This window comes from Schistocerca piceifrons, chromosome 2 (assembly GCF_021461385.2).
Source record: "Schistocerca piceifrons isolate TAMUIC-IGC-003096 chromosome 2, iqSchPice1.1, whole genome shotgun sequence".
NCBI lineage: Eukaryota > Metazoa > Arthropoda > Insecta > Orthoptera > Acrididae > Schistocerca > Schistocerca piceifrons.
The window spans coordinates 257,164,676-257,189,928 of NC_060139.1; the positions used below are offsets into that span (position 1 = coordinate 257,164,676).

The 25,253-nt window shown below is 44.0% G+C and overlaps 1 protein-coding gene across 1 annotated transcript in view; it reads right to left on the minus strand.

The window, feature by feature from the left end:
* Nucleotides 1–25,253, minus strand: part of LOC124777146 (centrosomal protein of 162 kDa) — a 197,929-nt gene that overhangs the window by 162,198 nt on the left and 10,478 nt on the right. The window contains exon 2 of the mRNA XM_047252446.1: nt 9,048–9,404. Within this exon, the coding sequence (XP_047108402.1) occupies nt 9,048–9,404 (357 nt within the window). The remainder of the gene's footprint in view (nt 1–9,047; nt 9,405–25,253) is intronic.

A 25,253-nucleotide genomic window follows, 5' to 3' on the forward strand; every position in this document is an offset into this window, starting at 1 on the left:
TGTAAATAAATGTGGCATCCGTTATTTGTGCACATAGACCAGCAAATGCCCGACGATAAACAAGTGAAGGGGTACCATCCTTGGGAAATCGACAAAGGTCACGGAGCAGGCAGATCCGGGGACGGAGCCAAGGCGGTGCTGTACCCCAAGTTGTCAAGAAGGTTTTAGGAAAGCGGAATGAAAGAGAATGGAGCAGTTGACGGAAGCGGACTCCCGGTGGTAGTAGGGAGGAGGGGCGGCCTTCGTATCCTACATCAAAGGAGGCGTCGAAAAAAATGTCATGGGCTGGATTAGCAGGCATGGAAGACAGATGGCTAGCATAACGACTCAGAAGGACTGCTCGCCGATTGGACAGCGGAGGTTCAGCAGTCTCAGCATAAAGGCTTTCCACAGGGCTGGTGTAAAAAGCTCCAGACACTAAACGTAATCCATGGTGGTGGATAGAGTCGAGACGCCGAAGAATAGACGGCCGAGCAGAGGAGGAGACTATGCTTCCATAGTCCAATTTCGAGCGCACTAAGGCGCGATAGAGGCGGAGAAGGACCACTCGGTCCGCTCCCCAGGAGGTACCATTCAGGACACGGAGGGTGTTAAGGGATCGCAGACAGCGAGCCGAAAGATAGGAAACGTGGGAGGACCAGCACAGTTTTCTGTCAAACATATGACCCAAGAATTTAGCGACGTCCGAAAACGGAAGGTTGACAGGACCTAGATGTAAGGAGGGCGGAAGAAACTCCTTACGTCGCCAAAAATTAACACAAACGGTCTTACTGGGAGAAAAACGGAAGCCGGTTTCAATGCTCCAAGAGTGGAGGCGATCGAGACATCCTTGAAGACGTCGTTCAAGAAGGCTGGTCCGTTGAGAGCTGTAGTAGATCGCAAAATCGTCCACAAAGAGGGAGCCCGAGACATCAGGAAGGAGACAATCCATAATTGGATTGATGGCAATGGCAAACAGTACAACACTCAGCACGGAGCCCTGGGGTACCCCGTTTTCTTGGGAGAAAGTACGGGAGAGAGTAGTGTTCACCCGCACCCTAAATGTGCGCTCTGCCATAAATTCGCGAAGAAAAAGGGGCAGCCGACCTCGAAAGCCCCAAGAGAACAGTGTGCAGAGGATGCCTGTCCTCCAACAGGTATCGTATGCTCTCTCCAGATCACAAATATTGCTACTGTTTGGCGTTTCCGGAGAAAATTGTTCATGATATAAGTGGAGAGAGCAACAAGATGGTCAACTGCAGAACGATGCTTTCGGAATCCGCATTGGGCAGGTGTTAAAAGACTGCGGGATTCCAGCCACCAAGCTAAACGGTAATTCACCATACGCTCCAAAACCTTACAGACACTACTCGTGAGAGAAATGGGGCGATAGCTAAAGGGGAGATGTTCGTCCTTTCCAGGTTTCGGAACAGGAACGACGATAGCTTCCCGCCATCGTCTGGGAAAAGTACTGTCGGTCCAAATTCGATTATAAAGGCGAAGGAGGTAACGCAGACTATGGGTTGATAAATGCAGCAACATTTGGACGTGGATACCATCTGGTCCTGGGGAGGAGGAGCGAGAAGAAGAGAGTGCATGTTGGAGTTCCCGCAAGGAGAAAACAGTATTGTAGCTTTCGCGATTTTGAGAGGAGAAAGCAAGAGGTCGCACTTCCGCTGCACGTTTCTTCGGGAGAAACGCTGGCGGGTAATTTGAAGAGCTCGAAATCTCAGCAAAGTGCTGACCCAATGAGTTAGAAATTGCGACGGGGTCCACTAACGTATCATGCGCGACAGTGAGCCCAGAGACCGGGGAGAAACTAGGCGCGCCTGAGAACCGTCGAAGCCGACTCCAAACTTCCGAGGAGGGAGTGAAGGTGTTAAATGAGCTAATAAAGAATGTCCAGCTTGCCCTCTTGCTATCGCGGATGACACGACGGCATCACGCTCGGAACTGCTTATAGCGGATACAGTTGGCCAAAGTAGGATGGTGGCGGAAAACGCGGAGAGCACGTCGCCGCTCACGTATTGCATCATGGCATGCCTCGTTCCACCAAGGAACTGGGGGGCGCCGGGGCAATTCAGAGGTGTGTGGTATTGAATGTTCCGCAGCTGTAAGAATAACGTCGGTAATATGTGTGACCTCATCGTCGACGCTGGGAAAGAGACGGTCATCGAATGTCGCAAGAGATGAAAAAAGTGTCCAATCGGCTTGGGCAAACTTCCAGCGTCGCGGGCGCATGTAGGGCAGTTGAGGCTGCAGTCTAAGGACACGTGGAAAGTGGTCACTCGAGTGTGTATCATCAAGGGCGAACCATTCGAAGCGCCGAGCTAGCGGAACAGTACCGACCGCAAGGTCCAAATGAGATAAATTTGTCGTGGAGGCTGACAAAAATGTAGGGACCCCAGTGTTGAGGCAAACTAGATCTGCTTGGTGGAAGACGTCTAGCAATAGTGAGCCACGTGGACAAGGATGTGGAGATCCCCAAAGCGGGTGGTGGGCATTGAAGTCCCCAACCAGCAAATATGTGGGTGGAAGCTGATGAAGGAGATCAGCTCGTGCCATTGGTGTGGACGATGGAATGTATACAGTACAAAGAGAGAACGTGTATCCGGAAAGGGAAAGACGGACGTCGACAGCTTGGAAGGAAGTGTTTAAATGGATTGGGTGATAATGGAGAGTTTCATGGAGAAGAATCATGAGTCCTCCATGTGCTGGAGTGCCTTCAACAGAGGGGAGATCATATCGGACGGACTGAAAATGAGGGAGAACAAAGCAGTCATGGGGACGCAGCTTTGTTTCCTGAAGACAGAAGATGACTGGTGAGTAGGATCGTAAGAGGATCGACAATTCATCCCGATTGGCTCGAATACCGCGGATATTCCAGTGGATAATGGACATAGGGTGAACAGAAAATGGAGGAATGTGACCAAGGTCGCTGTCAACTCAACGACTGCTCTGAGCTTGCGACCGACAGCATGGAATGGCATTCAGCCGAAGGCAGAAGATCCTGATCCATAGGTTGGTCAGGAGCAGCTCCTGCCACCAGCGATCGGCCGGTTGATCGGCCGCCAGCAGTGCGCCTCGGCGACACAGAAGACGGCTGAGGGCGATTTCCACCAGGTGGTGCTGTAGATGGGACACGCCTTGGCGGAGAAGGAGAGGAACTGGGTTTCTTTGTAGCCTTCTTGGAAGTATGATGTTTCGAGGTAGGAGGAACCGATGGTTGGGAAGTTGCCGTACGTAAAAACTCTTCACGAGTATGCTCTTTTTTCGAAGTCTTGGTGTCTGACTTTTGGGCTCGAGATTTAGCAGAACCCGACGAAGGGTGAGCCAGAGAGTGGGCAGGCGAAAGTGGTGAGGTTGAACGGGCGATCTTTGCGCTGGCCGATCTGACGACCGTGGCACTAAAGGTGAGGTCGCAAGTCTGCGTGGCCGCCTCCTTTGTTGGCCGAGGAGAAGCAAGGACAGTGCTGTATTTTCCTTTCTGAGGCACGGTGGGCTGTTGACTGGCGAATAATTTTCGAGCAGCAAAGGTCGACACCTTTTCCTTTACTCTAATTTCCTGGATGAGCTTTTCGTCCTTAAAAACGGGACAATCTCGAGAGGAAGCAGCGTGGTCACCCATGCAGTTGATGCAGTGAGGGGATGGAGGTGGACAAGCACCCTCATGGGCATCCTTGCCACACGTAACACATTTGGCCGGATTGGAACAGGACTGGCTGGTGTGATTGAACCGCTGACACCGATAGCAACGCATAGGGTTTGGGACGTAAGGGCGAATGGAAATTATCTCATAGCCTGCTTTGATTTTCGATGGGAGTTGAACTTTGTCAAATGTCAAGAAGACAGTGCGGGTTGGAATGATGTTCGAGTCAACCCTTTTCATAACCCTATGAACAGCCGTTACGCCCTGGTCAGACAGGTAGTGCTGAATTTCTTCGTCAGACAAGCCATCGAGGGAGCGTGTATAAACGACTCCACGCGAGGAATTTAAAGTACGGTGCAGTTCCACCCGGACAGGGCAGGTGTGTAGTAGTGAGGTACGCAGCAATTTTTGTGCCTGGAGGGCACTGACTGTTTCTAACAACAGGGTGCCAATCCGTAATCTGGAACAAGACTTTACAGGACCTGCAACTGCGTCGACACCTTTCTGAATAATGAAAGGGTTGACCGTGGAGAAGTCGTGACCTTCGTCAGACCGAGAAACAACAAGGAACTGTGGCAACGATGGAAGAACTGACTGTGGCTGAGACTCAGTGAACTTACGTTTGTGAGCAGACATAGTGGAAGGTGAGGAAACCATTGCGGAAGAATCCCCCATGATTACCGGCGTCTCCGATGGCGCGCTCCTCCCTTGTGGGGGCCCTCTCTGAGGGCACTCCCGCCTTAGGTGATTGTTCACACCTCAGGTCACACCTCCCGACAAACGGACGGAGGGACCAATCGGCACTTTCGGAAGGTATCAGCTCGGGTAATCACCCCTCCCTGGGCCTGGCCGTTACCAGGGGGTACGTACGTGTCCTACCTGTCTACCCGGGGCAGGGAATTACGCGTTACCCCGTCACTGGCTACGCATGGAAGTGCGTGGGTCGGCCTTCAGACACGCGCAGGGAGGAAGAAAGAGAAAGGGAAAGGAAAGAAGAGGGGTCTCAAATGCCGCAGTGGAGAAAAGGGTAAGGAGAAGAGGTAAGGAAAAGAGAAGGACAAAGGAAGGATGAAGACATACAAGCAAGGAAGGTGAAGAATGCGGTACATTTACAAGCGTCCGTCTCCGGACGTAGGCACAAACCATACTCCCAGAGGCGGAGAAAGGGAAGGAAAGAGCCAGAAGTGAGGGGGGGGGGCGAAGATGGGGGATGGGGAAGGATGCGGAAAGGGAAGGTATGCAGCCCGGAAAGGAAGGAAGGCCACATTAGCTCGGGGTCCCGTGCTCGCTACGCACGTATCCACAAGAGAGTTGTGGACCCCCTTGGGGGGTGTTGAGGGTTTGTGGAAAGTGAGCCAAAAGATAGGAAACGTGGGAAGACCAGCACAGTTTTCTGTCAAACGTAAGTCCCACGAATTTGGCGATGTCTGCAAACGGAAGGTCAACAGGGTCTAGATGTAGGGAAGATGGATAAAACTCCATACAACATCAAAAATTTACACAGACGGTTGTACTGGGAGAAAATCAGAAGCTGGTTTCAATGCTCCATGAGTGGAGGCGATCAAGACATCCTTGAAGACGTCATTCAAGAAGGCTGGTCTGTTGGGAGCTGTAGCAGATTGCAAAATTGGGAAGAAGACAATCCATAACTGGATTTATGGCAATGGCAAACAGTATAACATTTAGCACGGAGCCCTGGCACACCTTGTTTTCTTGTGAAAGTACGGGATAGAGTAGTGTTCACCTGCAACTTAAATGTGCACTCTTTCATAAATTCGCAGATGAAATGGGGTAGCCAACCTCAAAAGCCCCAAGAGAACAGTATGGGAAGATGCCTGTCCTCTGACAGGTATTGTAGGCCCTCTCCAGAACAAAAAATATAGCTACTGTTTGGCATTTCCTGAGAAAGTTGTTCACGATATAAGTGGAGAGAGCAACAAGATGGTCAACTGCTGAATGATACTTTTGGAAACGCCACTGGGCAGTTGTCAAAAGGTTTTGGGACTCCAGCCACCAGCCTAAACAGCGATTTACCGTATGATCCAAAACCTTACAAACACTAATCGTGAGAGGGATTGGCCAATAGCTGGAGGGGAGATGTTTGTCCTTTCCAGGTTTCGGAACAGGAACGACGATAGCTTCCCGCCATCTTCTGGGAAAGGTACTGTTGACCCAAAGTCAAAGGAGGTAGCACAGACTAGGGTATGATAGATGCAGCAACATTTGGACGTGGATACCACCCGGTCCCATAGCAGAAGAGTGAGAGGAGGAGAGTGCATGTCCGAGTTGCTGCATAGAAAAAACGACATTGTAGCTTTCATGATTTTGAGAGGTAGCTCTTCTGCTACCCCATTTCTTCAGAAGAAAGGCTAGTGGATAATTAGAAGAGCTCGATATCTCAGCAAAGTGTTGACCCAACGAGTTAGCAATTGCGACCAGGTCCACTAAGGTACCCTGCGCGACAGTTATCCCAGAGATCAGGTATTAATGGAGCTGGCAATGAAATCCCAGCTTACCTTCTTGCGGTCACATATTATGCGACGTTATCGCGCATGTAACTGCTTATAGCAGATACAGTTGGCCACCATAGGATGATGGCGGAAAATGCATGCCTTGTTCCATAAAGGAACTGGGAGGTGCTGGGCCAGAATTGATGGTCATCAAATGTTGCTAGAGAGGAGAAAAGTGTCTAATTGGCTTGGGAAAACTTCCAGAGTCTTGGTGGCAGAGGTCAATCAATAGTGCATGGGGTGATAATGGATGATATCATGGACAACAATCATAAGACCCCATGTGCCGGAACGCCAGCAATAGAGGAGAGATCAAACTGAACTGATTGGAAATGAGTGAAGACAAAGTGATCATGGAGACGTAGCTTTGTTTCCTGAAGACAGAATATGACCGGGGAGTAGGATTGTAAGCGGATCGACAGTTCATCCTGACTGGAGCAAATTTTATGGCTATTTCAATGGATGATTGACATAAGGTGGATGAAAAAGGGAAAAATCTCACCACATTTGCTGTCACCTCAGCGAATGCCGAGAGCTGGTGGCCAATGGTGTGGAATGGCATTCAGCCAGGGGCAGAAGATCCTGATCCACAGGTTGTTCGGGGGCAGCTTCTGCCACCAGTGACCGGCTGGTTGATCGGCCACCAGCAGTGCGTCTCAGTGACACGGAAGATGGCTGAGGGCGGCTACTGCTGGGTGGTGCTGTGGAAGAGACAGTGCTGTGGCAGAGAAGTAGAGGAACTGTTCTTCTTATGAGCCTCCTTGGAAGCAGGACGTTGAGATGAAGGAGGAGTTGATGGTTGTGAGGTCTGAGTACGTAAAGAATCTTCACGAGTAGGGTCTTTTTTTGGAAGTCCAGGCGTCCGATTTTGGGGCTGTGATTTAGCAGGAGCCGATGATGGTTGAGCCTGAGAGTGAGCAGGTGATAGTGGAGAGGATGAATGGGCGATCTCTGGGCTGGCTGATCTAATGACCGTGGCGCTGAAGGTGAGATCTCAAGTCTGCGCGGCTACCTCCTTAGTAGGTCGAGGAGAGGCGAGGACAGTGCTATATTTACCTGCTGGGAGCACAGTCAGCTTTCTATTGATGAATAACTTATGAGTAGCAAAGGTAGACACCTTTTCCTTCACTCGGATTTCTCCAATAATTCATTCATCATAGGGCAATCTCTAGAGGAGCCAGCTTGGTCGCTCATACAGTTGATGCAATGAGGGGATTGGGGTAGACAATCACCCTCATGGGCATTGCTGCCACAGGTAACACATTTGGCCATATTGGAACACAACTGGCTGCTATGATTAAACCACTGAAACTGACAGCAAGGCGTAGGGTTGGGAATGTAAGGGCGAACTGAAATTATCTCATATCCAGCTTTAATGTTCGATGGAAGCTGAACTCCGCCAAACGTCAAGAAGTGAGTGCGGGTAGTTACCAATTTCTTTTCAACCTTTTTCATTACTTGATGTACAGCCCTGATCAGACAGGTAACTTTGAATGTCCTCGTTTCATAATCCGTTAAGTGATCTTGTATAAACCACCCTGCACGATGAGTTTAAAGTGTGGTGTGCTTCAATCCGGACAGGGATGGTGTGTAGCAGTGTAGTTCAAAGCAATTTTTGTGCCTGGTGGGCACTGTCTGTTTCTAACAGCAAGGTGCCATTTCGTAACTGGGAACAAAACTTCACAGGACCTGCGATTGTGTCAACACCTTTCTCAATAATATAGGGGTTTACTGCTGAGAAGTCTTAACCTTCATCAGACCGAGAAACAACTAGGAACTTTGGCTCTGATGGACGAATTTTCTGTGGCTGAGATTAATCTAGCTTTCTCTTGTGGACAGAAGTTGTATAAGTAGAAGAAACCACTGCTAAAGTATCCCCAATGATTACTGGCGCCTCCGATGGTGCACTCCTTCATAGTGGGGGCCCTCTCTGAGGGCACTCCCACCTTAGGTGATTGTCCAAACCTCATATTACACCTCCCTAGAAATGGACGGAGGGACCAACTGGCATGTTCAGAAAGTACCAGCTTGGGTAACCACCCCTCCCTGGGCCTGGCCTTTACCAGGGGGTACATACGTGTCCTACTTGTCTACCTGCGGCAGGGAATTACGCGTAACCCCATCACTGGCTACATGTGTGTCGGCGTTCAGACACACACAGGAAGGAAAGAAAGAAAAAGGGGGGAACAAAGAAACGGAGAGAAGAGAAGAATTCTCAAACACCGCAATGGACAAGAAGGTAAAGAGAAGAACCAAGGAATGAGAAGGACAAAGTAAGGACAGATACATTACATTGTAGAGATAAAAGAGAAACCACTTCATTTGTTCACAAGCATCCGTCTCCGGACGTTGGCACAAAACACACTCCCAAAGAGAGGATGAAGGGGGTGGGGGGAAGGATCAGGGAGAGGGAGAGGGAGAGATGTGGAAAGGAAAGGTATGCAGCCCGGAAAGGAAAGAGAGCTGCATGAGCTTGGGATCCTGTGCTCACCACGCACGTATCCACAAAAGAAAGTTGTGGACCACCCGGGGCAGGGGAGGGGGGGGGGGGGGGGGGTGCGTCAGATTATGGTGTTGGTGATGTGCTGTCCCACAAATATACCAATGGCACGGAATAGCCAACTGCATTTGCTTGTAAGACATTGGCTGCACGTCAGTGCTTGTACAAGTGCACTGAGTCCTTGCATTGACCAACAACCACATTTCTCTCTCTCTGTTCCTGTCCATTCTCTTCTAATGAAGAGAGGGTTCAATATTAGATCAGAATAAATGGAGACCATGAAATATAAACCATATACTCATAAACTGCTTACTTAAGAGCCATTAAATGGTTTGGGACATTTCACAGTATGTAGTATTTTAGAGATTTGTACTGCGCATGTCGTTTCTTTCCCAAGAGCCAGGCTCACCTGGAACATTTGCTCCTTCCTGACAAAGTCTGCTGTGGAGGAGGACGCCTCTGGTGAGCGCGGAAGGAGGTCCAGGTTCAGCTGCAGCGTAGTGCGGGCCCCAGCCGCCTCGGCCCCTGCTGCAGCCTCCGAGCCTGGCACCTTGAGCCGGATGTTTGGCCTCACCAGGTCCCCCGACATATCCCCTTCCTGCTGCTCTGCCTTCTGCTTTTCCCTCTCTCCATCACTGTAGTCCTTTCCTTCCACATCTTCAAGTGCTCTGGTCTTCATCCAGAAAAATTTTCGATTTGCTTGAGTTGGCTGAACATCTTCCTTTGTGCTCGGTCCTGCTCCTGATGATTCCTCTGACGACAGTGGCTGCAAAAAAGTAATAATAATTGTAGTAGTAGTAATACTAATAATAATAAAATAAATTTAACTAGTTGTTAATTAAGGTATCAGGGCAAGAAAATGCATTTCCAGCATGAAATTTGGTAACAGATTTAAATTGTGCACCGAGTCGGGTCTCATTCACAGCCTTTCAGGGGCAATGCTCTAACTGACTAATACAACTGGGTGTGATGCATGAACTACCCTCACAGCTTCAATTCTGCACCACCCCTGTCCCACTTTCCAGACTAAGCAGAACATCTCCTGCTTACATTACAGGACCAGCACTCCTCGAAAGAAAGGATACTGCAGAGAAATGGCTTAGCCACAGCCTACAGATTGGTTCCAAATCAGGGATTGGTTCCAAATCAAATCTTTCACATGGCAACAGAGTGTGCGCTGTTTTGAAACTTCTAGGCTGTGGCTAAGCCATTTCCCTGTGATATCTTCCATTCCATTAGTACTGAACTGTCTACAGATCTGTGAAGTTTGGAGAGAAAAGAAGGTTACTGGCAGAACTGAAGCTATGAGAATGGGTAGTGAATTGGGCCTGGAGAGATCGGTCGACAAGTGTTTCCCATGAAAAGCAAGGTTTAGGGTTCAATTTCCGGTTTGGTAAGAAATTTTAATCTATCACAAAGTTCAATAATGGTACACAGTCTAATGCAGAATGATTGGATTGATGGGATTAAAGAGACAATCTATGAGGTCATCAGTCCCCCTATTCTGTATGTGCCAAGACAGAAAGAGTCCTCAGGGAGGAAGGACACAGAAGACAAATCTTGATGTACATGGATGTAGCTGAGAATAAATAAAACCAAGAGATAGATGCCAGTAGAAGTGACAGATGGGTAAGAGGGTGAAGGTGGGTGAGTTGCTCTGCCCAGGAAGCAGGAGGCCCCTGGGACATGTTACACAATGGGAGATGCACCCTCTGCATCTGACAGTTGTTTCCTCACTATCCATTACCAAAAGACAGATGGAAAAGAAAAAGAAAAATTAAAGAGGTGAGAAGACCAGGAGACAGGCCAGACCACCGAGCAAGGTCCCACAGCCATTGGTCCCTTGGGTTGCAGCAGGCGACAATACCATCCCTCTGATCCCTCAAGAAGCCAATGAGGCCAATGTGAAACTTCCTGGCAGATTAAAACTGTGTGCAGGACCAAGACTTTTTGAACTAGGGACCTTTGCCTTTCGTGGGTGAGTGCTCTCCAGAATTAAAGCTGTGAGGATGAGTCATGAGTCGTGCATGGGTAGCTCAGTCGGTAGAGTGAAAGGCAAAGCTCCTGAGTTTGAGTCTTGGTCCGGCACACACTTTTAATCTGCCAGGAAGTTTCGTATAGCGCACACTCCACTGCAAGGCGAAAATTTCATTCTGAGGCCAATGTGCTCTATCTCACAGACAGGAGTAGAAACGACCTCCACGAGTAAAACATAAAACCAGATCAACCACTTTGGTGTCATCTGCTAGCACCACAGGCAGTGCATCAGCAAGTTTCAGGTTTTTCTGTAATGTGGACAAATTACGGGAGTCCAGCAGGATGTGGGCTACCGTCATACGGGCACCACACTGACGCGAGGGTGAATCCTTACATTGTAGGATGTGGTCATGGGTCAACTAAGTGTGGTCAATGCGAAGCTGACAGAACAGTAAGTTCCTGGCAAGAAGCATGAAACAAAGACTGGCACATGGTCATGGTCCTCTTTACTGTAAATTGTTTGCTCAGAGAAACCACAACACACCACTCCATGTTCCAAGCCTCCAATAGTTGATGGCAGAGTGTCGAATGAAGGTCCAGTTCCAGTACCCCAAATCTTGGAAGTCAGAATCTTGGAAGTCAGAATCTTGGTAGCCAACTTGGCAACTAGTCAGCATGTTCGTACCCTGGGATCCCAATGTGACCTGGAGTCCAGACAAAGGTGAGTCCACCTTGATGGAGGTCAGAAAGGAGATTCTGTACAGTTACAATCAATGGGTGTCGAGGGTAGCACCAGTTGATAGCCTGAAGACTAATCAGGGAGTCACTGCTGATTAAGAATGTCTCATCAATGCAAGAATGGATGTGATGGAAGGCTTGATCAAAGGCCACCAATTCTGCAGCGAATAAACTGTATCTGTTGGGCAGGGAGTGTAGTTCACTGCACCTTACATGTGTGTCGGCAAAACCGGTTTGTCCATCTAGTGTAGAGCAGTCTGTGTATACCACTTCTGAATGCCAACTGCAGGATGGAAGATTAATTCTACCTTCAAGAATCTTAAAACTGTTTCCAAATAAAGCAAGAAAATTTGATACGAGTTGCTTTTATGTGCCTCTTTGCCACACGCTAGGTTGCTGGAACACACACATTTATGAGACTATATAATTGTCCACTGTGATACATTGAACAGGAGTGTTTTACTTCCTCTTTTAACATGACAAAAATTAGTTACTATAGTAACATAAAGATGAAATGCAATGTCATAGTCAAAAGACACATTTATTTACCTATGAATTACATCACTAAGGAAAGACTACAGGATTGCAGAATGGGTCAAGGTCTATATTAACAATGAGGGTAAATTGTTGGAGGCTGCAAAAATAATTGGCTACTGTTAAAGCATTAAACTGGGCAATTATCTGTGCTCACACCAGGCTCTTATAATACACTAAAATTAGCAAGATTGAAGCTTCTGCTCTTCTTTTAAACTGCTGTTCCTGCAATTATATTAAATAGCAATCTCTTGATGCTAGGTTGACTTCTACATGTCCCAAATCATATTTATCACAGAACAAATGTTATCTGTATGTGGAACAACAGACGCCGGTCTATAACCAACAATGCAGGTAAAATGAACTGTCAATTCTTGAATCAAGTCACTTGGAGGAGAAGTCACAACTAATGTACACTTCAATTTATTTTTTAATTCCCAATGTCTTACTTTTATGCCTATTGGGCATATGTTGATGTAACTTGCACCAACTAGAGAATCCCGCTGTGAACCATGGACAAAGAGGAAAAATCCTCCATGGAAATTATTTGTCTACCTTGTACTGTGACTCAGAATTAATTTGAAACTTATTTTAGTATTAACAACCATTAAGGAATGCGTGTCCTAGGAAGTGAGTGCAAGAATCCCTAGCTTCTTCAGATATTTGTGGCCATGTACTTCACACAACATTCTTAGTGTTTACTTTTCAATGAGTAAATACTACATTTAAATGAAAGACATTGCCCAAAAAGATAGTTCTACACAACTGGAAGTGAAACTACACAAAATAAGCTAATACATATATACGCAAGACATACTTATGCTGCTTCTTGACTCCATTTTAACTTGTTACCTAACTACATAACAAGAACATGAAGTGGTTCATTTGGTGTATGACCACAAATGTCTATTTGTGAAGCCAGCAAGTTCTTGCTGCGTATTTGAAGTTTGGATGATGAGTCTTTGTGGCATTAAAGCAAAACTGTGCTGTGAGTGAATTGTAGTCCTGCTGGACTATCACATAGCCTCTGACTGATATGATTGAGTTTGCTCACATGATTAATATACTTGTAACAACAAACATACCGATTTTTGAAGGGTTCTTTTGAAACATTATCCACTGGTTGCACCAGAGGTGGAACATTACAGAAGTATTGTCACAGTAGCAACATAATCATTACACTATGATCTTTCATTATTAGTATGATGAAAGGTATAAACAAAAGAATTTTTACAGCATTAGTAAAATAGTTAAGAAGGAACTAGCTATGTTAGCAACTTAAGTACATCTACATTTACATCATACTCCGCAAGCAACCTAATGGTGTGTGGTGGAGGGTGCTGTTGGTAGTACTATCTGATCCCTCCAACCCTGTTCCACTCACAAATAGTGTGTGGGAAGACCGATTGTTAGTAAGCCTCAGCATTGTCTCTAATTTTTCAAATTTTCTCCTCGTGGTCAATACCCGAGATGTATTGGGGGGGGGGGGGGGGGGGGCAATATGTTGTCCGACTCCACCTGAAGAGTGCTGTCCTGAAATTTCAATAGTAAATCTAGTAAATCCCTCTGTGAGGTACAATGCCTCCCTTGTAACATCTGCCAGTGGAGTTTGTTTAGCATCTCCGTAACACTCTCTCGCCAGCTAAATGATCCCGTGACGAAATGCACCGCTCTTCGTTGGATCCTCTTGAGTCTGGTATCTGCTTTTGCCACTACCTATTTTATGTGGTCGTTCCACTTAAGGTCACTCTCAATAGTTACACCTAGACATTGTATGGCAGATGCTGTTTGCCATCAATAGTATAGCTGTACATTAGTGGATTTCTTTTCCTGTGTATGCACAATATGTTACATTTATTTACATTCAGAGTCAACTGCCAGAGTCTCCACCATTAATCAATTCTCTGCAAGTAGTTCCGCAAATTCTTACTATCTTCTGGTGCATTGCTACTTTGGTACAGACAACTGCATCATAGCAAATAGCCTTAAAGAGCATCCAACGCTTTCTACTAGATCATTTATATATATTGTAAACAGCAATGGTCCTATCACACTTCCCTGTGGTACTCCGGATATAGCCTTTACATGTCGATTTTGTTCCTTACGAGTGACGTACTGAGTTCTACAACATAATTCTTGAGCATAAAACATATTCCACAATCCTTCAACAGATTGACATCAACAATATAGGTCTGTCTTATGGCCTTTCTTAAAAATGGGAATGACCTGCACTTTTTTCCAGTTGTTAGGTACCTTTTGTTGCTCAAGCGATTGACAATAAATTACTGCTAGAAGGGGAGCAAGTTCTTTCACATAATGTTTATAGAAACTTATAGGTATCTCATCTGGTCCTGATGCTTTTCCACTACTAAGCGATTGTAGCTGCTTTTCAATTCCGCAATCACTTATCTCAATATCTGCCATTTCAACGTTCGTACGATGACTGAAAGGAAGGACAGTAACGATCTTCTGCGGTGAAACAACTTTGGAAGGCCAAATTCAGTATTTCAGCCTTCTTTCTGTTATCTTTCGTTTCGGTGCCGGTGTGTTTGCTGAGAGAAGCAATAGATGATTTTGACCCACTTAGTGATTTTACATATGACCAAAATCTCTTAGGGTTTTTACTCAGGTCAGTTCACAACTTCTTACTTTCAAAGTTGTTGAACGCATCTCTCATTGCTCTCCTTATGCTCATTTTCACTTCGTTCAGCTTTTGTTTGTCAGCTAGTTTTTTTACTTCCCTTGAATCTGAGATTAAGTGCTCTTTGTTTACGTAGCACTTTTCTAACACTGCTTTAAACCATGGTGGGTCTTTCCCATCCATTAAAACCTTGCTTGGAACCTACTTGTCTAGGGCATATTGAATGATGCACTTGAATTTTTTTTCATTTGTTCTCCACATCTTCATCTTAATCACTGAATATTTGAAGCTGACTGCTGAGATATTCTGAAATTTGTATCCTGTCACCCTTGCTGAGCAAATATATCTTCCTACCTTTCTTAAAATTCCTTGTAGGACCTGTCACCATAGATGCTGTCACAGCCTTATGATCACTGTTACCTTCCTCTACATTAGCTGATTTGATTAGTTCAGGTCAATTTGTTGCCAGGAGGTCTGAGACGTTATTCTCACCAGTTGGTTCTCTAACTATTTGCTCAAAGTAATTTTCGGACAAGACATCCACAACAATGCCACATGATTCCCGGTCCCTGCCACCAGTTTTGATGGCACAACACACCCAATCTATACCTGGCAAGTTGAAGTCACCCCCTATTACAACAGCATTATCAGGAAAATTACTAATGATATTCTGCAAGTTCTGTCTGAAATGCTCAACAACTACAGATCCTGACCCAGGTGGTCTATAAAAGCTTCCAATCAGCATTTTTGACCGTTCTTTGATATTCAATTTCACCCAGATTAATTCAACATTTGGAATCCGTGATAACCTCGCTAGATTTTATTGAATTTTTTACTGCAATAAATACACTGCCACCATTGGCGACTAACCTATCCTTATGATACACATTCCAATCTGAACTTAATACATACGCAAAGGATCTTTTCCCAAGACAGCTTTATTCAGAAATTCTAAAGGCACAGTCTTACCTCCATTCAAGATTCCTATATCTTCTCTTTTTTATTTATTTCTTTATTTATTATTCCGTGGGACCAAATTAAGGAGAAGTCTCCATGGTCATGGAACGAGTCAATACATGAAATTATAACACGATATTAGAAACAGATAAAATGAAATATAAAAAAACATATTCAGGTGACAAGTTGTAAGTTTAAATGAAGGAAATCAACAATGTAACACTGGAATTTGCTTAATTTTTTACCTCTTCCAGGAGCTCCTCAACAGAATAGAAGGAGTGAGCCATGAGGAAACTCTTCAGTTTAGACTTAAAAGAGTTTGGGCTACTGCTAAGATCTTTGAGTTCTTGTGGTAGCTTATTAAAAATGGATGCAGCAGAATACTGCACTCCTTTCTGCACAAGAGTCAAGGAAGTGCATTCTACATGCAGATTTGATTTCTGCCTAGTATTAACTGAGTGAAGGCTGCTAACTCTTGGGAATAGGCTAATATTGCTAACAACAAACGACATTAAAGAAAATATATACGGTGAGGGCAATGTCAGAATTCCCAGATTTTTGAATAGGGGTCGACAAGACGTACTCGAACTTACACCACATATAGCTCGAACAGCCCGTTTTTGAGCAAAAGTACCCTTTTTGAATCAGAAGAATTATCCCAAAAAATAATACCATACGACATAAGCGTATGAAAATATGCGAAGTAGACTACTTTTCGTGTTGAAGTGTCACTTATTTCAGATACTGTTCTAATGGTAAATAAAGCAGCATTTAGCTTCTGAACAAGATCCTGGACATGGGCTTTCCACAACAGCTTACTATCTATCCGAACACCTAGGAACTTGAACTGTTCCGTCTCGCTTATAATACGCCTATTCTGTCTGATCAAAATACCGGTTCTTGTTGAATTGTGAGTTAGAAACTGTAAAAACTGAGTCTTACTGTGATTTAGCATCAAATTATTTTCCACAAGCCACGAACTTATTTCATGAACTACATTATTTGTTACTGTTTCAATATTACACACAAGATCCTTCACTATCAAGCTGGTGTCATCAGCAAACATAAATATTTTTGAATCACCTGTAATACTAGAAGGCATATCATTTACATAAATAAGAAACAGCAGTGGCCCCAGCACCGACCCTTGGGGAACGCCTCACTTAACAGTGCCCCATTGGGACTGAACATCACCACCACCACTCTCAATATTGCGGAGAATTACCCTCTGCTTTCTGTTCTTAAAGTAAGAGGCGAACCAATTGTAAGCTACTCCCCTTACTCCATAATGGTCCAACTTCTGCAGTAATATTTTGTGGTCAACACAGTCAAAAGCCTTCGTTAAATCAAAGAAAACACCTAGCATCCGCAACCTTTTATTTAATCCACCCAAAACCTCACAGAGAAAAGAGAATATAGCATTTTCAGTTGTTAAACCATTTCTACAACCAAACTGAACATTTGACAGCAAATTATGTGAATTTAAATGCTCCAGTAACCTTGTATATACAACCTTCTAGATAACTTTAGCAAACACCGATGGCATAGAAATAGGTCTAAAATTGTCAACATTATCAACGTCTTCCTTTTTATAAAGTGGCTTCACTACCGAGTACTTTAATCGGTCAGGAAACCGACCACTCCTAAAGGAAAAGTTACAGATATGGCTGAGAACTGGGCTAACATACATAGAACAATACTTCAGTATTCTGCTAGATACCCCGTCATACCCATGAGAGTTCTTGGTCTTTAGTGATTTAATTATTAACTCAATCTCCCTCTTGTCAGTATCATGGAGGATCATTTCAGGTAACAGTCTCGGAACACTTTTTTCTAAGAGCACTATATGATTCCCTGTTTGGACTAGGTTTCTATTTAGTTCACCTGCTATATTCAGAAAGTGATTATTAAATACTGTACATATATGCGACTTATCAGTAACACGGACATTCCCACTACGCACTGATTCTATATCCTCGACCTGTCTCTGCAGACTAGCAACTTCCTTTGCGACTGACCATATGGTTTTAATTTTATCCTCAGACTTAGCTATTCTATCTGCATACCACATACGTTTTGCCTTCCTAATAACATTTTTAAGCACCTTACAATACTGTTTGTAATGGGCTGCTGCATTTAGATTTTGACTGTTTCTAATGTTTTGATATAATTGCCACTTTGTTCTACAAGATATTCTTATCCCTCTAGTCAGCCACCCAGGCTGCCTGTTTGTGCTAGTACCCTGTTTTAAACGTTCTAACGGAAAGCAACTTTCAAAGAGCATGAGAAAAGTCTTGAGAAAGGCATTATATTTATCGTCTACTGTATCAGCGCTATAAACATCTTGCCACTCTTGTTCCTTTATAAGGTTTACAAAGGTCTCTACAGCAACTGGATCAGCTTTCCTGAACAGCTGATGACTATATTTAACACGTGTTGCAGCACAAAAATCTTTTAAAGTTAAAATCTGTGCAACATGATCTGAAAGGCCATTCACCTTTTTGCTAACAGAATGCCCTTCTAGTAATGAGGAATGAACAAAAATGTTGTCTATGGTTGTTCTACTGTTCCCTTGCTCTCTCGTTGGAAAGAATACAGTTTGCATAAGATTATATGAATTAAAGAGGTCTACCAGCATCCTCTTCCTTGCACAATCACTTATACAATTAATATTGAAGTCACCACATATAACTAACTTTTTGTATTTCCTATAAAGTGAACCAAGAACCTCTTCTAGCTTTAACAAAAATGTTGTGAAATCGGAGTCTGGGGAGCTATAAATAACAACAGTTGGAAGTTTAGCTCCGTTAAATTTAACCACACCTGCACAACATTCAAACACCTTTTCAGTGCAGTACTTTGAAACATCAATTGACTCAAATGGGATGCTGTTTTTCACATACATGGCTACTCCCCCACACCGCAAAGAGCTCCTCGAAAAGCTGCCAGCTAACCTGTATCCTGGTAAAGGAAGCCTCTGAATTACCTCCTTATTTAAGAAGTGTTCAGATATACCAATAATTTCAAAGTCAACATCTATAAGCAGTTCACTAACTTTATCTCTAATACCTTGTATATTTTGATGAAATATACTAATTCCCTCATTACTCGGATACCTAAGCTTTGTCAAAAGTGATTCCCTTGTTAGAGAGACTTCCCTTAAGCAGGAATACCTATCAGCTGATTTCAATCTAAAAAAGGTGCAGCTCTAACACCCACTACTGCAGGAATTTTCCCATGAGTGATCCCACCAACCCCACCTATGCTGTCACCTATAAGCTTTGCCAACCTCCCCTTCCCATACCTGTTGAGGTGCAGGCCATGTCTAGTGAAACCCGTCCTGCTGATAGACTCCACTGACACCACTGAAATGTGACCCACGCTTTCTGTCATCAGCGCACCCCCAAGTCTCATGTTATTACGCCTGACGGCTGTATTAAGATGAGGCAGATCGAGACGCTGAAACAGTTCCACGAAATGCACATTCGTGTTGCCAGTCTGAGTGACTATCTTTTCCAGGTCACCATCTATGTTATACTCCCCATCCCTACCAATACTATTACCAGCCCCACCCACAATCACTACCTGATCCTCTTTAGTAAAATCCCTACATAACCCCCCTATGTTAACAGTCACCTGAGCCAACCCTGCATTAGACTTCACAATGCTGGTGACCTGGTACTCACTCCCCAGCACTTTCTGCAACTGCTGGCCTACACCTCTGCCATGAGAACTACCTAACAGCAGAACCTTCTTCTTCCTCTTCGACTTTGCAACTGTTCTAGGCACAGTAACTACTGAGGTCTGCTGCATACTTCCTACATCTACAGCTACTAGAGATTCCTCTCCACTAGACTCTGACAATTTGTCATATCTATTGTAAACACCAATAGTAAAACTATCTGAAAATCTTCTCCTAGCAGATCTCTTGCCAACAGCCAGCTCCCATTCCCCAACCCCCTTCTCCCTCCTCATCCTATCTAGCTCCTCCTGTGCGTTTTTCAACTGCACCTGAAGGGCACAGATCTTACGCTCCTGCTCCTCTATCAACTTACTCTTGCTACATAACCTGCAGTTCCACGAGAGGATCTCACCAGAATGCCCACTGGCTTCCCCACTGCATTCCCTCCAGTGAAAATACTTTGAACAAGTCTCACACCGCAATCCACTACTCACGAACCTACGGCAAAGCCCACGCTTGTCACTCGTGGTAAAATTTTACTTTTTCTAAGTTCTGCTACTACAATAAGAAGATGTTAAAAACCTGACTACAATAATCACAAACTTACTCTACAAGGGAAGTAACTACTATTATTAGCAGTATTAATAAACAACAAATGTGAATATAACAAAAGACTAATACAGAAAGAGAATCAAACGTCTAATGACACAGTAACGAAGCTGAAAACAGCTCCCAAAAGGTTCTTCTGAAATTATTTCACCAGAAAACACCAAGAACACCGGTTGAAGACTACTAAAGTTCCTAAATAAACCACTATACACAAACAATTAATTAGTACTTAGCTTTCGATGCGCCGTTACAGCTGCAACTGGTCAGTGCGGAATGTAAACACAGGCAAGAGGTTAAGTTGCTCGATATGAAACACTCACAAATATCAGGTCACAACACAAGAAAGGCAGAGGTGAATGAAGAAACCACTAGTATGTCACTTATATTGTAAATATTATCACAAAAACCGTTAAAATATGTATCTGAAACCTAAAAATATATGAAAACTTAGAGAGCGATCTCACATGCAGTCACTCGCTTATGACGACACACCACACGTCTCCACTCCTTTCCCCTCTCATTCCAACAGATTTCATCAGGTATGATTTTTCAATGCTACAAAATAGAATGTAAAGGTACCAAGGTTTGCTTGTTTGACATTTATAATACTTGTTTAAAGAATTTCTTATAATAATGTACTCTCTCAAGACCAATGTACCCCACCAGTATTGAAAGAAAAAGGTGTTGGTCAATACACTGTGAGTGATCCGCACACAAAAAAAAAAAATGTATGTTATACAACCTGTAATACTTTAAAGAAGCATTTCTCTCATAACAAAGCTTTGAAATGGTAACTAACTTGCAGTGGCCTGCTGGTGCTTTTTCAACTTATAGTAATGGCAGTTTAGCATAAGCAAAAATGGCTCCAACAACAGGGAAAGGAGTGATGGGTGTAACTAGAGGGTCACAAGTAAAATGAGGTAGACATCATTTCTACTACTCCAAAGCAGAAAAGTACAAAGAAGCTCTTACCAGAGCCTAGTGTATATTTGTCATAACTCACTGCAAATGAGCTGAGTAAGCAGCAAAAGTGAGCCTGCTTGGTGCAAAAGTTATACTTATTGTGAGTATTTGTACAATTTGTATTTCTTTTGTGCAATCTTTAAATTTGCCATAAATCTTAAAAATCTAACCATCTCCGCTTCCCTGCATTTCTTGTAACATAAATATAGTGACCAGTGACAGGAATAGAACATAGAAGTGCAGGGTATTGCACGAGCTGAGTTAAATGATAGTTCTTTGCCTGTTTATTCAGAATGTAAGACAAGGTCTGAAAAACATTTCCAATTTTTACAATATTAGAATTTATAGTTTTGTATGTCATGGTTTACAACATTAAACTCTGCCTAACACCATGTCATAGGCAGCACAATTTTTATAATATCCTTTGCATCCACAAAGGGCTAGGGTCTGTGTTGTTAGAAACCAAGTCACCTGAAGGGCAATGCAGAAGGCAGGTGATATGCTTAAAAGCTGTTGTAGCTCAACCAGGTGGTGGAAGAAACTGCTACAATTCAGCTGGAGAGAACAATGCTGTTGATGTACAGTGAGGCCATGAAAGGACCAAGGGAGCAGGTTATGCCTTAGGGTCACCTGCTGCCACAGGTTGAGGGGTTGTGGCATCAATATACGTAGGTTCTAGGCACAGGTAGGATCTGGTGGTGTGAGAGCAACCAGAATGTCATTTTTCGAGGATTTTTTCTTGTATTTCCTGTCCTTACAGGATTTGGATGATTGTGAGGGGTTCTCTGAATCAGTTTCAGGTAAAGAAGGATGACCATGAAGCCCTACAACTAGCAGCCTGTGGTTCCTTCAGCCAACAGCTGGTGTCCAGTTGCAGACTGGCAAAAACTATGGAAGTAAGTGTCCCAAGGGACCTCTTCCTTGGAAGAGAAGCAAGGCAGAAGATGATTTGTCTCCATGTAGGAGATGGGGCCAACTTTGCTTGGATCAGAATTGACTCCATTTTCATTTTAGAGATGGCTGCCAGTTCTCTAAACTTTGTCTTCCCAGTTCTCCAGAAAGAACAAGGGCTTTGTGGCCAACAAGAAATCAACATCAGTCCTTGTACAAACCAAGTATTGCAGGGAGCATCGCTCCGCATGGTGCTTAGACTTATGTTCCTCCCACAGTGTAACCAGGGAAGGGAACATTTTAGGGTCGTATCTCTCTGCATTGACAGAGGACTGTCCTTTCATAGAGACTGCTGCAACCGAATGGCCACCAGCAGTAGATAACTCCATCGGCTGCATTTGCGGCTGATTCGCCATGGTGCCACGAACTCCAAACAGAAACTCTCCCCGGGCACCACCCAGCCTCAGCAACAGATACGTGGCCAGTAACCTGTTGCTCGAAGTCCCTGTGCCCCAGTCACGACAAGCACATACTCCTTGGTATGCATGAGGAGTTTTCAGCTCAGGCATCAACAGTGTGGTCCCTGCATGGTTAGTGGGCAACCACCATGCAGATAATTGATGACAGCCTCCCCTCCCACCCCCCCCCCCCCACAATCACTAATCACTGATGGGTACTGTACTGGGTTTTGCGTGTATTACTGTATTAAAAGGTTAGGGTGCATAGACGGAGAGGCACAAATGTGGAGCACACACTGCATTGGGTGACCTTCCCTGCAAGATCTGCACCTCTGGAAAATTTTGAAAATTGGTGGCAGGTCAAACCTAACAATGGGGACTATGTATTTTTTGATGAAAATCTGTGGAATAAGCCAGGAGTAGAAACTCGAGGCCCAACCACAAACCAGGTCCGAGCAGGGCCATCACCAAGAAAGCCATCTGATGGAGAGGTGGAGGGACAAAAGGACAGTGGAAGTATAAGCATGCAGCACAGAAAGGAAGTAATGCTGCAAATGCTGGGGCCCCTTCGTAGCCGAGCTCGTACTCACAAAAGAGTTATGAGTCCCCTGGAGGGGCCAAGTCAGATAAGTGAGACACTGAACTCATGAGAATGACAATACTTTACATCACACTCTACAGATCTTAGCACATTTGCTTGTAAAAGAATTGCTTTGTGATTTTGTATTGTAATATAACTGGGAGTTAGAATTGTCACCTTTCATAATAAACACAAACTCTGATTTCTCTAAATAAACTTTAATTGCTGATATGCATTACTTATTAAATATGTTTTAACTGCCTTTTTAAATAGAAGTAATTTATTAATCTCTTTCATCTCCTTGCCGGCCGCGGTGGTCTCGCAGTTCTAGGCGCGCAGTCCGGAACCGTGCGACTGCTGCGGTCGCAGGTTCGAATCCTGCCTCGAGCTTGGATGTGTGTGATGTCCTTAGGTTAGTTAGGTTTAAGTAGTTCTAAGTTCTAGGGGACTGATGACCACAGCAGTTGAGTCCCATAGTGCTCAGAGCCATTTTAACCATTTTTTTTCATCTCCTTGAGGAATTTATTATACAATTTTATTTCCTGATAGAAACACTGTTTTGAATTTTTTGTTTGCTTTTTTCTTTGATAATGCAAGGCCAAACTGGCTGTTATTGCATGATTATGTTAGAGCTGTAAGGAAAAGCTTATGATTGTTTTCCCTGATACAAACAACAATTGGTAGATGTACTCACTTAGCACAATAAGGATACCCAGTTTAAAAAAAAAAGTTCTTTACAATTAGCCCAACAACTTCTAGTTATTATTCTTATGCCCCTTTTCTGCAGTATGAAAACTGTATTCATGTTTTCTGCCTTTGAACTCCAGAAAATAATCCCACTGCTAGGAACTGAGCGTATGTAGGAATAGTATGCCTCGATAAAACAGAACCGACATTCTTTTTGCAGTACCTTTGTGCATTCATTCCATGGCAACTAATAATTAATGTTCATCCCTAAAAATCGTGTTTGTTACACAATCTATAGATTTATCACCCAAACTCAGTGGAACACAGTTGCCTTCTCTCTTTTTTGCTGTAGGGAGTGCTGTTTGTTTTCCTTATGTTCAGTGTAATTTAGTACATGCTGCCCAAGAGTAAACATCCTTGAGGGTTTCATTTGCCTTCTCTATTATGTGTTCTCGTATTTTATCATTGACGATGATGTTGTCGTCATCAGCAAAGAAAACTTTTTCTCCATGTCTTATACTGCCTGGAAAGAAATTTATATATACTGACAGCACAGCTGGACCCCACACACTACCCTGAGGGACACCTAATTTTTGTGTGTGTCTTGTATGACAACTGTTTCACCAAAAATTTATCAACACCATACATGTGAACTGTGTCTTACATTGTATTTTCTAGATGAGACTGGAACCACTTGTTTGCTGTCCCATCTTACATCTAGTGCTTCTAGTTTGTTTAATAGTGTTTCAAGCTTAACAGTGTCAATAGTGGAGATTCTGAGTCAGTCAGTCACAGTCACACACACACACACACACACACACACACACACACACACACACAGTCTCTGGCAGCAGCAGTGTTGCCTGTTTTCAACAAATGTCTTGTTGGCCAAAAGCTCATTATCCGATAGTCTTTTTATTGTGCCTATTTGCAACTCAGTGTCTCTGCTGCACGTTGGGGAGCAACTATTCTTTTCATAACACTATAACTCAACAGTTAATCTTTCAAGACTGATTCAATTATTTATGAGAGACAGTAGCGAAACTGGCCTGTAGTTCTATATTTTCCATACTACCTTTCTTTAGTAAAGGCAGGGCTCGTGTCTGCTTTAGGTACTCTGGAAAAATACCTGAACTAAAGGACTCATTTAATAACAGGGTTTGTATGCTGTATACACATACATTTAGAACAGAGACTGGAACCTTGACTATTATGCCCGCTGGCGCTTTAAAAAAAACAGTTTCCACAATGTCTCCCAGACTTCAAGCTCTGTTGTGACTATTGTCATTGTACTTCCAGTGTAATTCATTGCATCTAAACCTACATCATACTCCATGAGCAGCTTGATTGTGTGTGGCACAGGGTACCTCTGGTATTACTGACTGACCCCACCTTCCCTGTTCCACTCGCAAATGGCACATGGGAAGAATCAGGCTTGGTAAGCCTCTGTATCAGCTTTAATTTTCTCAGATTTCCTAATCATGGTCATTTCACGAGACACATATGAGAGGAAGTAATATGCATTTCAACTCTTATGGAAAGTGCTCTCTTGAAATTTCCATAGTAAACCTCTCCATGATGCACAACACTTCTCTTATAGGATATGCCACTCGAGTTTGTTGAGCATCTCTGTAATGCTCTTGTGCCTACTAAACAATGACATTATGAAATGTGCCACTCTTTGTTGCATCTTCTATGTCCCTTCTACCAGTCATACTTGGTAAGGATCCCAGATTTATGAACAATATTCAAGAACCAGTCAAATAAGTAAGACACTTCTTTCATGGATGAGATATATTTCCTTAATACTCTTCCTATGAATCTCAGTCTGGCATCTGCTTTTCCTGACATTTGTTTTATGTTGCCATTCCACTTACGGTCATTCTGGACAGTTACTC